General features: G+C 43.4%; 1 protein-coding gene across 4 annotated transcripts in view; it reads right to left on the bottom strand.

The window, feature by feature from the left end:
* The window catches only part of PALM2AKAP2 (PALM2 and AKAP2 fusion), a gene marked incomplete at both ends in the record, with an annotated part of 293410 nt that overhangs the window by 212053 nt on the left and 66267 nt on the right, over positions 1–15090 (bottom strand). For all 4 annotated transcript variants that reach the window (XM_084238937.1, XM_084238938.1, XM_084238939.1 and 1 more), the window contains one exon: positions 13097–13227. In XM_084238937.1, the coding sequence (XP_084095063.1) occupies positions 13097–13227 (131 nt within the window). The remainder of the gene's footprint in view (positions 1–13096; positions 13228–15090) is intronic.

The raw sequence follows: 15090 nt of genomic DNA, 5'->3' as shown, positions 1-15090 counted from the left end.
TTTCTCACACCAAATTATCTCTCTAGGCTTCCTCTTGCTGCCAAACAAAAATTCTTAGGATGTCCCCAGGGGAATAAAATTTTTTTTTTTTCTTATTTACAGATTCAGCTGGGACATTAACTGATTTTCTCAAGATCACAAATGTGTGAGGATGATATTAAAACATCAGTGTGTTGAATTCCTATGTTTGCTTAACAAAGAAGACCCCAACAGGTTACCCTGTATGGAGGGCCTGAGCTGTGTCCCCGCATCTTACCAACGCAGTTGCTACCAAGACAATCTTATCATTCTGGGGCATTAATTTGGAATTTGTGATTCCCTGTTAAGAGTTAAAATGGCTTTTGCAGTGGCCAAAGGTAATGAGCAGTAGCTCGGAGAGAGCATTTGGGGCCTGGGTTTAGTTCCAGGAAGATCAAAGTTTGGCTGGCTCATCCTGAGAGTCCTATAGCCTGTCCTGACCTCAGATTCCTCATCACTAAGGTGAGAAGTATGGGGAGGGGCTTAGTCTAAAGACTTCAAGTTTAGACTCAAGTACCCACTGAATTTAAAGATAAATGGTGCAAAAAAAAAAAAATGGAATGACAATATTTAACCACTTAGATGAAAAATGAGGTCTTGGGCACCTATTCATCTCTCTGCAATTTGGTTTGCAATTGTGTTTCGCAAACTCTCTAGGACTAAGTTTTTTTTTTACTTTTTAAATTTTTTATTATAATAAAAAAATAAATCAAAATCAACCAGCAACTATAAACCAGAGACATACTGGGGGCGTAGGGAGGAGAAGGGGGATTAGGGTCAAAATAAGGGGGGTGGAAATTGTATGGGGAATATAACCAAAACGAAAATGCATCCATTGTGGAAAAATGATGTAGGAATTATATAAAATAAAATATAAATAAATATATATATATAAAAGAATGATCTAGGCCTAAGATTTTATCCTATTTCATAGACCAACACTAGCACTTGGCTCATGACACAGGAGACTCACTGCCCCTGCCCCCAACAAAGGAATGTCATGGATCTAATGTACCCACTTGGTTGTCATAGTGACGTCAAATTGCTGTAAAAGTTTTCAAACACCTTACTGAGGATTTCTGTCCTCATCTTGCCACAGCCTGGTATTAAACAGTTGCCCAGCTGGAAGCCACCCATAGTACTGAGTTTAACCCATTTTCTCTAACAAAGCCAGTCCCCTAAGGACTGAGCAGGGCATCGCTAAGAAAAAAATCAGACTTTTTTTTTTTTTTTCAGTAAGTCACTGCAAAGTGCAATATCACATATTTTAAAAAAGATAATGCCTTCTGAGTTCACGACCCTATTCAAACTGGTCAGCCACATAGCTGGCTGGATTCTTCTCAAATCACACTGTCCTACTTGTTCTGCCTTGTAGTTGTTGGTTTTCATCTCCCATGTCAGCCCTTGCAAGGCAGTGGCCACTGGGCTTTCAGAGCTGTGCTCCCTGCTGCCCCTCCCTCTGCCCTGCCCTGCCCTGCCCTGCCCAGTGGTGCTTCCCCGCTGGTGCTTCCGAGTCCCTGCCAGTTTATGGCCAGCTGAGCTGACTTCTGAAACAGTGGCATCTCTTAGGGTGGTGGCATCTCTCTCAGCTGTTTCTAAAAGTGGAGAGGGAGTCTGGTAAAATCAAATAACGTGGGGTTATTTCTAGATAGTACATTGTCATTTCACTCTTTTATTTTTATTTAAAAAATAAGCTAAAACCTATTGGGCGCCATGTCCTAGATGGTTCTAAACCCTTTGCATTGGGTAATTTAATCGTCACCACTACCCAATAAGTTTATCTTATTTTCATTATCTTCTTTTAATGATTATCATCATTATCTTCTTCTGGACAGAAGCTAGCAAGTGTAATGCTGATACCCAGGCCTAGAGTCACAACCCCCGATGTGACATACATGTTGTTTTTGAAGCACGTGACACTCCTATGGACGCCCTAAGGCTGATGCAGATCAATTCAGTTAAAAGATAATCATCAAGCAACTTAAGCCCAAGGCGTATCCCTAGCATTTGGGATACATACAGTGGGTGCAGCATGCTGAATGACGGCCCCCACAAAATATGTCCACACTGTAATCCCTGTTGCCTGTGATGGGATTTTATTTGGGAAAAGCAGCCATGCAGGTGTAATTAATTTACGGATTTCAAGAGGAGATCGTTCTGGACTGTCCGGGTAGGCCCTACAGTGAGAAGTGCCCATGTGAGAGACAGAAGAGAAAACACAGGGAGGAGAAAACAGGGGCCATGTGATGGTGGAAGCAGGGACTACAGTTAGGCAGCAAGACCGGCTGGCACTACCAGAAACTGAAAGAGGCCAGGACCGATCCTCCCCGAGAGCCCCTGGGGGCTGGGGTTGGGGGAAGCACAGCCCTGCTGACACTGTGACAAGGACTGCTGGTAGCCAGATCTGGAAGAGAATAAATTTCTGCTATTTTAAGTCACTAAGTTTGTGCTATTTGTTCCATCCGCCTTAGGGCACCAGTACTGTCCTTGCTCTCCATGGAATTTACATTCTAGCCAAGAAGGAAGAAAAGGCAATAAAACGTATTATTTTGAAAGGTAATGAAATGTATTGTAATGAAATAAGATAAAAACACTTTCATAACAGCTGAAAATACATTCTCTTCAACATCACCTTCTGCAGAAGCCTAATCTGAGTGCCAAGTGCCCGACTGGGGAAGTGCGCCAGAGAGCCCTTTGGAATGTCCATGACAGGAGTTTTCCCGTCATTTCTAATTGATGGATTATATGTTTGTGTTCCCTGGTGACCTGTAAAAAGCTCATCTCTATCTTCTTCAGCCCTACGTGACATTATTTCAGAATGGGGTGTGTGTGGGGGGGAACTGGCACACCTCGATGACCAAGAAGGAGGCCAGTGGAGACCAAGAAGGGAGCAGGACGTGCTCTGGCTCAAGGACGCTGGCCGAGGGGAGCCAGGAAGCTGGTGCGCAGCCACTGCTCTTTCCAGGCCACGGCCCCAAGCAGATCTGCATTTTCTAATTTGCACAAAAGAGTCACGAGGCTCAGCACTGGCCTTGGGTGCCACTGGCACGTAGGTCAGGTCCGTGGCTAAGGTGGCAAGCTCAAGTCACATGGCGTGGTGGTGCTTAAAGGCCTTCTTCCAGGCACCCGGGTGGGTGACCATCTTTGCTGGCAGGAGCGCCCCCGAGCCCTCATAGGCAGAGTCCACACACTGCCGCATTTAGCCATCATTTCAGTTTTAACTTTGCCTTTTTCTGTGTGGGTGGAACAAAGCTGAGACTTCAGACCCCCTGGAGTGGATTTTATTCCAAGATTTTGTTATAAAGCAGATGAAAAGATGAGGCCTGAGGTGGGAGATCTTTCTGCTGGTAGGAGGCACAGTGGTCTGGCCACCTCACATATGGCCCTCCCTAAGTCACACTTGGGCCTACACTCCTTAGTACGCTCTCTCTTTTTAAGCCACATTAAGCAAGAATTTAAGACTAATAAAATAAAGAAGAATACAACATAATCATAAAAGGAACATTCACACAAAAGATACGTAATAATAAAGGCTAAGCTTCAAATACGTGCTAAACACAGATTCTGAGGCAGACTGTATTTCTGGAATTGGCTACAAAAATATTTCCCATCTCCCATGCTCTTCTGCAATATGTCCCAGCCACCCCACCAAGGAGATACAGTTAATTTCCCTCTCCTTGAACCTGAGTTGGCTTTAGGGGCTTAGCTGAACGCAATAAGATGCAGCAGAAGCAGTCGGTCCTATGAGACTTTCAAGGAGGAAGGACAGAGTCCTGTAACTTCACTTGGGTCCCTTGCAATTACCTTTCTCCAGACACTCCCCCTTGGGTGCTCCCTCTCAGAACCCACCTGCCATGCGGGCACAGGTCAAGCCTGCAGGGACGCCATGTGTTAGTTGCAGCCTTTGAGTCCCCCTAGCTCAGTTCCTGGACATGCAATGAAGTCTCCAGGCGATTCCATCTCCCAGCCTCTTGGGTACACTCCCTGTACCACCCCCCCACATACTGTTATCTGTGTCTTCCCAGAGGAGGCCCTGCACATTGTGAAGAAGAGGCCAACCATCCCCAATGTTCTCTGCTCAAATTCCTGATTCCAAATCTGTGAGCACAATGAGCCTCATTCTTCATTTTAACTGCACACATGCTCCAAATATACTAAAAATAGTTTCTCATAAAAAGGACAGGAGTGAGGATTCAGGCAAATCCCCCCTAAATTAATGTGTCCCAAACCTATTGCTGTGTCCTCACCTCTTACTATGCCCCCTTTCTTCTGACCTGGCCTTCAATCCCCAGTGTTATGGTTTACACGTCTGGTGAGAGCTCCAACAAATCCAGATGGCAGAGCTTGCTTTTTTGGGTAGAGGAGGGAGACAGGCATTTCTTTTGTTTCTTCTACTGCCCTTGCATGAGTTTGCCAGGGAACTGGAATCTTAGAATGGGAGAGCATTTGTGCATCTTGCCTCTCATTTGCTGCCTTGGGGGCGCTTAAGGATTAGCTCCAAGGGAAGGAGAAACTAGAAAGGTGAGTAGAGTCAGGCCTGGCTGTGACAAGTCTCAGTCATCCTCAGTTTCACAGAAATCTTCCAGGATCCACACAGTAAAAAGAGGGGATACAGCATGCCTTGAGATTGACTTGGCTCCAGGTCCCGGTGCTGGAGGTGTCCAGTCAAGCTGCCTGAGCATGTGAACTCACCATCACAGCCAACAAGTGCCCATGGCCACTGACCCGCAGCCCTCAGGCTCGCCTGTAAGACTTCCATGTTGTAAGCAGGACCAGACAGACCACCCACTGTGTTCAGCACACAAAGTTGATAAAAACCATAAAGGAAAATATCCACTGGACACTTGGTGTTTTCGTTCCATCAAAAATATGGAGGGATCAGAAATTATAACATTACAAACTAGAGGAGCAGAAAAATATTATTTTCAGTTTTAGGGGGAGAGGAAACTTAAGGAATGGCAGTCATAAGCCAAAAAGCCTAGGACCAGCTGCCAAGAAAGTTGACTGCACAATTCCTTCAAGGACAGCAATTGTTCTAAGAGGTGGAGTATGCAGGCATTCCACAAGCGTGGCTCCTAGGTGGTCTCAGAGTATGGGTAAAATTATCTCACTATTTTCATACTCTGGACAATTCAAACCCAACTTATCTGGCCAACAACAAGGCAATTATAATAGAATCTACAAAACCCAAGTAAGGCAAGATACTCACAAAACATCTAGCAGCAGGATCTCGCACTATTGCCCCTAAGAAACACACATGCAGAGTGGGCACACTTGAGTGCAACGTAAGATGCACCCTCCAACTTGCCTCAGCTTCCTAAGCTGGACATAAACCATAAGCATCCAGATTTCAGTCTGGGAAGAAGGGCAAAGTAGGGGCCAGAGAGCTGGTGAACATTGCAGGAAACTTAACCTTCACCCAGTGGAGGATCCTTTATAATTATAAGAGTTGTTCCAGAGTGGATTTGGGTGTTACTTTTTGAGGAAGTGAGATTTCTTCATTTTTAGCCTTCAGGGAGAGACTGTCAATTAATTCCCCCTCACTCAGTTCATTGCAAATTCACGCATCAGTTAGGAGCATCCAGATAACACGTCAGTTATGTATACTCTAAGATTCTGTGACTTTATGAGCTGCCATAAAATCACTGCCTTTGCAAAATCAGTGCAGCATTGGATGCAAAAAAAAAAAAAAAAAAAGGAACCAGTCTTTATTAACTCAGAACTGACTTTCATGACTCAATGCTTGAAAGAAGCCTTATATTTTCAAGCAAATGAAACCCTCTATGTCATTCTTCACTGAGCATCATTAATGATGCTTCATCAATCTTTTTAGGAGTCTAAATTCTGAGATGACTTGATGGGATGATTTTCATCCAGACTTCCAAGCAGTGGTTTTCAACTGGGAGCTATTTTAATCTCCCTCCATCCCCTCAGGACATTTAGTAATGCTTGGAGGTGTGGGGTGGTGCTACTGCTAAACATCCTACAAAGCACATGAAACCCCCACAACTAAACTTTATCCAGCCCAAAATTAAGAGACCCTGCTCTAAAAGGATGGAGTGGGGGGGGGGTGGAAACCAGCAACAATAGTATTACTCTTACTGCCAGCGTACTGGACTTGGCACTTCATGAATGCACATGACCTCTAAACATTACAACAACTCCTCAAAGTGGGCATTATTATCCTCAGTGTACAAGTGAGAAAACTCAAGTCCAAAGAGATTCCATGGCTTGCTCATGAGCCAACAACTCGTAAATGCAGAACTGGGGTTCAAAAAAAGATTGGTCAGGTTATTGGGACCAGATTACTAATCAATATGGTATGTTGGGAGCCATTTATATAACCACACACTCGTTCCAGCAGAAAATTAGGCTGTCCACAGCCAAGAAAGTACACTCAAGAGCCAAGCACTGAGGAAAGAGGCAAAGGCCCAAAACCTAAAATGGAACCTGTACTTCCTAAAAGAAGCTGAAGGGGGCAGCCTCACTGCTCACATAAAATCCACTCGGTGAATCCAAGCCCAGCATTTCTAGATTTCTAGTCTTTGCCCATTAGCTACAATACAATGCTTCTTGAAGAGACGTTTGGGGGGGGGGGGGGAGGAGTAGCCTTTCACCTTTCCATCCACCTACAACAAGGTGAACATTAGTGTGATTTCACTGATCATCATAATTCTCAAAAACCTAACTCTTGTTGAGATTTTTTTCAGAACACGCTTTGGAGCTAGAGAGAGCCAAATTCAAATACTCTCCTCCTTATATTCCTGGGTCGTGTTTGGCAGCAAGTTACTTTATCTCCTAAGCCTCAGTTCTCCCAACTGTGTTAAGGGCATCATCACCATCCCCACTGCTTCATGAGACTTCTATGAGGATGAAATGAGAAAATAAATGAGTTAAAAGGAGGCCAAAAAGCTAGGTCAGTACCCTGAGCTGAGTAAAAGCCCAGTAAAGATTAGAGCTAAAGTGCACTTTACCACTTTATGATTCATAGCATATATGGTTTTATTCTGGTGAAACAAAAAGAATGGGAATGAGAACAGGCCTGGACTGCAGAATGTGACCGTGAGGGGGGGGCCACAGATGTGGAATGCCAGTGTGGAGTGCTCCACGCCCTGCTTTGAAAGAACAGTGCATCACGGAGTTAAAAATAGTAAATAGGAAGAACACTATGAATCCTAAGCAAGTATCCTTTGTGATTCCAGTGAGCATTTCTGTGGTTGCCTTTTCTGGAACAGTTATTTGTGGGTGACTGTCATCTTCTCAATTTCCAGAATCCCATAATATAACACACACATGCTTACGCCTGATGTCTCCAGCCTTCTGCTTTGAGCTTCTTAAGAATGTGGAAAATTAAGTGAATTCTGGATTCCATGAGAGACCAACAGAGGCATTCCACGAATCTTCGTCACAAGCAGAAATTACTAGACCATTTGCATCTTGAATTTCCCTTTCAAAAAGCTGAATGGTCTCTTCAGGGTTAGTAATTTGGACTTTGATATTTTATTCAATTTATGTTTGATATGATATATTTGAGAACTGACAGCTGTTCAGATGATTTAGTCTCTTCTGTGATGAGTCAGTTACTCACATACAGGGCTTTTGCTTCCTGAAAACTCAACCTCTTTCCCCAATGCTGGCCTGTGTCCAAATCTGTTTCTACAACAATGACATTTCTCTGCATAGATATAGTTGTTCAGAAAAGGAATCTCTGGCCAAATTAGGGGATCTCAAACTATGATAGCTGTAAGATCCTGGGAGACTGTTCCCTGAAGACATGAGGAAATCAAGACTTGAGACAGTGAGAGACTTGCCCAAAGTCACACAGCAAATTATCATCAGAGGTGGAATCAGCACCCTGGCTTGCAATAGCCCATTCCATTTTCATTTCTACTCCATGAGGTTTCTCATCTTCACTGGGGCAATACCAAGTCAGCACAAAATTTCCCATATTTCTCTCACAAAGAAAGTTAAGAACATGAGATTTCAAATACTTGAACAAAACCTGATGAAATTAGAAAGAGAATCATAAAGCGGAAATCACAAGGCACGCAAGAGGACTTTGGTTAGCGTAGATGTGGGCTAGTGTGGCTCTACCTGCCTAAACTCTTCAGAGGCATCCACGTGAGGCCCACATGTGGTGCCCAGGACCCATCACCTCTAGTGCGGGCCTGGACAATGGTTGACAATGGAACTGAGCCAGATATGATTCTTTGGGCTTTCTCGCTACGACATTCTAACAGGAAACAGATCTCACAGAAATGGACACATTCAGCATATTGAAAAAGAAAAAAAAATATTAAAGAAAAGTACTCAACATAAATCTGTGTATAGATTTTACTTTCAATAAAGCCTATGTTAAAGCCTATTTTACCTCTGGTTTCTAGTGAGCCAAGAGTAGAATCAATAGGTAGGGCCACCTTGACATTGCCCGGGGAAAAGAGCAAAAGACACCGCCTGATTCATCCACTGCCATGACTAATCTTCATATCTAGCCACTTGGATGTCATCACCAATGTTCAAGGCTGTAGGATTCTTAAGTTCAGCCAGAAATCTTTGAAAAACTGTAGAACTTTCTGACCTTTGGGAATGTAGTCAGCATTTCTGGCCTGTATCCTTTTTAGCCGACTAAACCAAGGCTGTTTCTAATCAAGTTCAAATGAAAGCCTGACCCCACTGTGGGGCCTGTGGCAGAGAGACCTTCACTCCATGCCAGAGAGATAGCTCGGTTCCCACCTACAGGAGTCCCAATGCAGGTTTCAGATTTCCTTGAGTCAGAACAGTAGGCTTCCCATCAGCATGAGGTCAAAGGTCAGGGTTCTTCAATATATCTTCCTATATTTATTTTCCTATAAATACTATTTACTTTTATACTTCCTTTTTGGGGTTTCTAGGTATTAAAATAGGATTTTAGGTGTGGTTTATTTTATTCTATTTACAACAATCATTCTTGAATTTGTGCAAGAGAATTATGCAGAGCATTCTTTAATAAACACCAACTCCAGGGTTCCTCACCTGGGTCACTGAATCCAAATTTCCTGGAATTTGCATTTTTTCAATACAAAGCTCCTGGTGATTCTCATGCCCAGGATTTATAGTCTAGTTCCCTTCTGTCCTGCCTTTCTGCTTTCCTTCCTTTTTTTTTTTTTTTTTCCTTTGCTGTGGGCTGTACTCAAAATCTGAACACCACAGATAATAGCTTTGGAAGAGAGACAACATTCTCAATTTCAAACCACCACCAATTTACAAATCACATTTTGGAAGAAATTTGTCTGTAAATCTGAAACATTTTTATGACTAGTAGCATGGTAAACAATTTCAGAAATCAGAATTAGAAAGATGGTTATGTTCCTTCTTCTTAAAGATATGGAAGGCACAGATGGCTAACTGCAAATTCTTGTGCATTATTTGAAGTCTTTCAGAATGGCCAAACACAAAGAATTAAGACATGACCTAAATCCAATAGGCACTTAAATTTTTTAGCTAGGTTGCTATAATTTGTGTGTGTGTGTGTGTTCTAAAAAAAATGACCCAGATTTCCCTTCATCCCCCTTGTGGGAATTCTCCTTGTTCTTTAATTACTAATCTCTGTTGCTCCTTCAGGTTCTCCGAGTTACTCTTAGATGGCCAGCAGGGACTTGAATAACTTCACGGTACAACAGTACAAAAAAATGATACAGTTTACAAGCAGTCATGTACTTCTTTAGGAGAATCTAATTGCTGGGGAGGGAATTAGATGAGTGGACCCAATTCTAAAGACCTGAAGACTGATGCTCTGCTTCAGAGAGTTTCCTTTAGAATTCCTTTATTTAGCATTTCTGCTGCATCTGATCTGTAGGCAGTTTCCGGGAATCCTATTATATAAAGATCAGATTCTGCATGTAATAATCTTGAACCCACTCATATTCTCTTTTATACTCTTCTCCCCTCCGCTCTGAATTTGTGAGTGATTTTAGTTCACCTTCTTTATTAAGTTGCTCCTCTGCTCTTTCTCTGAAGTTGGACCCTTCAGTCGAATATTTCCAGTTTTTCCATTGAACAATCATGTTTCTGGAAGATTGAATGATGCCCTATTTTTACCCTTTCCTATATCTGTGCTCTTTGCTACATAATTCTGAAGCTCCTTCCACTAATGGCTCTGTCTGTCTCTTCCCTGTGGGTGTGGCATCAGTCATTGACTTGCTTCGGCTAGTGGTTTATGGGTAGTTTCTGAGACTTGTTTCTGCTCATTCCTTTTGCCTCTGTGCCGCTGCTGTACAAAGAATTGTGGTATCTCATTAGTGCAGGGAACACCGTGCAGACTCTAACTGCAGCTTAGAGTCACTTGGTCAAGCTCAGCCAAAAGGAGCAGAGCCAGAGCAGCCAATCCACATGCACCTTGTAAAACTGTAGGATGCTTGTGTTTACAACAAGCCTTTAGAGTGTGACTATGACTGTGAGAGAGAACCAAACTACTTTTGACCACAGGAACTGGCTTAGGGGACTAGTATCCTTTAAGGAGAACTGTGGGTAATACTTTCTTCCCTTGGCACAGAGCTGAAAGAGTCTAAATACTATAGTAGAGAAACTGTGAATAAACTGAGGAGAAGCAGAAATCAACCTCCAGAGTGGGGAGAACCCCTCCTGAGGAGGCCTGAGGTGGAATGGGAGCTAACAGGCAGCACCTACAGAAATGCAGCTTCTAGGAACACACACAGTCCCTCCCCAGCAAACCATCAGTCCACTTGACCACTGCACAGCAAAACCTTGACTTTGGCAGAAGGAAATGTCCCGTAAGCACCCCACTGCCATCCTTTTAGGCTGTTATGACTGCTTTGTCTCTGACTGGGTATCTATCTCTTAAGTGGGTTCTAAGAGATTATGTGCATACATTGAGAGAGCTTTTGTTTACTCAAAAGATGGAAAGAGGATTTCTTTATTTTTCTGACTATGGCCAGGCCCACCTGAACAATAAGCCAATCCCAAACCCTCACACTCACTCTAGTGGTCAATTTAGCCAACACTTGAGTTTCAATTTAAGACTCTATCTGTGGGTGATGGCTCACCCCACAGGGGAGATTTATCTGCTATAAGCCAGCATAACTACATATTTATATTCCAGTTGAGATGCAACTACCAATTTAGTAGGGGAAAAACATCTTCCAATGCCACTTAGAGAAAAACAGATCATAGCACCGATCTATTTTCCAAATCCATTTTGACTTCCATCTATAACAACATCTACTAAATGAAATGGGTGTACAAGTCAGGCTCAAGGAAGAAAAGATAGCCAGGTTAGCTTTTTTTTTTTTTTTTTGGTTAATTATGGTAAATTCAATTTTCTGCCAACCAGGTATAAACAGCATATGTACGCTGACTACCCCATATTGGAGGGGTCCTGGGATTCTCATCCTGTTTCTCCAGTCCTGCCTGGAATTCCTCAGCAAGATGACACCAGCCCACCCAGAACTAGAAACCAGGCCCGTTGTCCTTGTTGTGAACAGACCTTGCCTAGACCACTCAGTTCCTAGGATTTTGTCAAACTGGACTGGCAGTGATCTACCAGGCTGCTTCTGCCAGGTTGGGGTCTCCAAGGCACAGTGTATTCAACCCCAATTCTTTCTTTCAACAAGTAACTATGGAGCATCTGCTTTGTGCCAGACCCATATGCTGTGATTATGTAAACCCAGTAAGAAAGGGACAGGGAAATGACAGAACTCTTAACAAGAGGAAAGACAAAGAGATGCCATCATGTGTCAACTCTCTCTGCAGTGGAAAGCACCATGGATTTACCATATTGAGACAAACAAACCCTCTATAAAAGCATTCAGGGTGACCTTTTCTTCTCCAGTTCATTGTCACTAGTCCTTTCCTCATCTGCCTAAGAAGCAACCAGCTTAGCCACTGTGAGTTTGTTCATCCCACCTCCATCCCTACCTATCTTTGGGGTTTTAATAGGAAGTCCTTTTCTTTCTGGAGTCAGGAGGTACTTGTTCTCACAAACGTGGCTCCTGTATTTGTAAGATCAAAATTTTCTCTTTCCCAATGATTGAGATTATATAGAGAGTATAATGGCAATTAATAGTTTACCTGGTACCCTTTGAATTCTAAGAAAAAGTGTGTGTGTACGCACTGATATGTTTATATATTTGCACAGCTACTCTATACAAACTTCTTAGCAGTTTTCCCACAAGCAAAGGTTAGCCTAGCTATTCTACACACTCTTTAAGGGACATTGAGGCCCAAGAAAAGTAGGAACATAGGCCTTTGGGGCTAGAGTCAGTCTGCTTTTCCCTCTGGTGACATTACCCATCATATCTTAAAAGAACTTATAACCTTAGGAAAAAGAGACAAAGCTCTCCAGAGTGAAATTTCAAGCAGATGGAGTGGGGAGGAGGGAGAGATTTGGTTCTAAGCCATCGAAATGACACTCACCACCCTCCACCCACATCTCATATCTCTGGTTTAATGTCCTGGGACTGGCATGGCTACAGTTCCCAAGTGGAAACCTACATTTTGGCTCCTGTGTAGCTTGGCCAGCCACTGACTACAGGAAGGTCACTTATTTCCAAGAATGAAAGGACCATAAAGAAAGCCAGGCTGAACAGTGAAAATAGATAATACAAAGTTAATGTGGGGAGCAATTAGCACATAACCCAAAAGGATACTCATTCAACCTCTACTCTTTATTTCAATTCTAAGACCTTTGGCTACAGTTTCTCCACTGAAAATTGTTCAAATGTAGAAAATTTGAAAATGGACTCAGGACAACAGCAATAACTAACAACCAGATCCAAAGGAGGAAAAAGACCAATGCTAACAACTTCAAAGGGACTTCCATGTAGGGGCAAGCAGTTTGCAACACCCCACTGGCCCACGAAGACCTCAGTGTGCCGCATTACAAGCCAACACAATTTTTCATACTCAGGTCGATAATTGTGGGTTATCTGGAAAATTGTGAATGATATCAATGTACTCTATTGTGGAAAACAATTCTAGAGTTCTGGAAAAGGTGATGGCATTGAGCACAACCCCTAGTGGAAAGTAGTGGTCAATGCACTGTGAAGCTAAACATGGGGTCCCTGGGCTGGAAACCACCTACCTTTGAATGTTATCTTCAAGTTGTTTAACTCTGAACTCATCCTCCTCAGACTGTCGCTTCCTGGCTTCCTCCTCTTCGGCAGTTCCAGCAGGTATACCCTGTAGCAGCCATTTTTCCCGAAGTAATTTGGACTGTGAGATTGAATGAAAGAAAACCCTAGATGAGACTTTGGTGTCACCCTCTGCTCCATCAGCAGGGCAGCACCTTCTCTGTCCCACCCTGTTTCGGCTCTGCCCACAATCAGTGTTCCCCTGAATCTCTGCCTTCACCTTCTCACTAACTGGGCTATTTCCCTCTAACCCAATCTTCAATCTTTAATGATTCCCAACCATTCTTAGCAGTAGTCTTAGACTCATGCACCCAAGCCATGTCACTGTCCTAACATACTGTAGAATGAAACAGTTTTTGTGTTTAGGTCAGTGGTATGGAGGAAGTAATCACTTCTTTGAGAAAGAAAATGAAAAAAACTCATGAGAAAGGCATGGGGAAACTCACTAAAATGAACAACAGGCAAGGAAGATGTGAGAAAGGATTTCCTGGGGGGGAGAGGAAGGAGCTCCTTTACATGGTCCCTAGAAGACAGATGGCAGCTACTGGATACTCACAGAACTCTTAGACTGTCCTTAAATGATTTGTTTTCATATCTGCTCATCCTCTAGCCTCCCAGCTCCTCCAAGGCTTGGACTGCCCCTTATTCACCTTTACATTGTCACTCCTAGCCCTGTTCCAGTGAATGATGAGCAGTTCATACTTTTTTTTTTTTAAGATTTTTTGTTTTAAAGATTTATTTATTTATGCATACAAGAGCTGGGGCACAGCCAGAAGCATGGGAGGGTGAGAGGATTCACCAGAGGCAGAGCAGGGAGCAGAACAGGCAGACAACAGAAGTACACTGCTGAAGGGAGCAGCAGGTGCAACAGGAGAGGTCTGCCGTGCCATGTGGGATTCTCACCAGCCGGCTGGCCAGCCGGGATTGAACCGGCACTGCAGAGGCTGCAGACAGCTCCACAGCACGGTGCTCAACCTGCTGCGCCACCGGGGAGGCCCAGTTCATACTTTTATAATAAGTAACCCTTAATCCCACATAAAAATGAGAAAATATGGAATTGTGTATCTTGCTTTTAAGAGGTGTAGAAAGGCAACTATCATGGATTTCACAATGTTAGAGACATACCCCACTGTCTAGTTCGGTGGGTGTTTTCTTTCACTCTAATTACCTCTTTCAGACTGCTTCCTGTGCTAAAATGTTTGAAATTAACCTACTTCAATTCATAGGAGGTAAAATCCTTATTACTTTTTTGGGAGATGGATACACTGGCAACCTTGGTCTTAATGTGTGGATCCTTCTGGAAAGGCAGCCATGGACATGACAGCCCTAGCTGTCTCTGCCCCAGCAGGGATGCTCTACAGCCCGGCTTCTTGCAGCCTGAGGAAATGGCTCATCTTAGGAAATGTTCTCTCTGCTCTTCTTCACACAATACCTCCAGCCACCATGGGAGGGTCGAACACTGTCCTTTCTGCTGATGTAGCCTCAACCACCAATTAGTACCTCTGGCGACTGAAGTTAACTGAGATAAACTGGTGACTGTAAGTACGGGTAGCATATGTGTCCCTAGATCTGCCTCTTCTCTGAATATGGCAGAGGAAGAGCTAGGGAGAGAAGGGCTAACATGACAAGGTCGTAGAACTGGTCTCAGGGAAGTCTGTTTCAACAGAGAAGTTTCGGCTTTCAAAAACCAAAAAAGCATAGTTGGGTTTCCACCTGCCCCCAAAGTAATGCTGTTGGGGGAAACCACCAATTCAATACATCTGCCTCTAATTCTGCCTTAAACTATTCCAGAGGCCCATTGTCTCTGAGGACTGATGGTGTTAGAGTCAAAGCACGAGCTTCCCAGTACTGTTCTGGCTCTTCCGGCTGGCTTGAGTGTTTCAGAATTTAGTGACGAGCAGAGCTCAGCAGAAGTGAAAACTCAAACTTTTTTTTGGCTCTTATT

This window comes from Talpa europaea (assembly GCF_964194135.1).
Source record: "Talpa europaea genome assembly, chromosome: 7".
NCBI lineage: Eukaryota > Metazoa > Chordata > Mammalia > Eulipotyphla > Talpidae > Talpa > Talpa europaea.
This window is presented reverse-complemented; position numbering and strand designations above follow the sequence as displayed.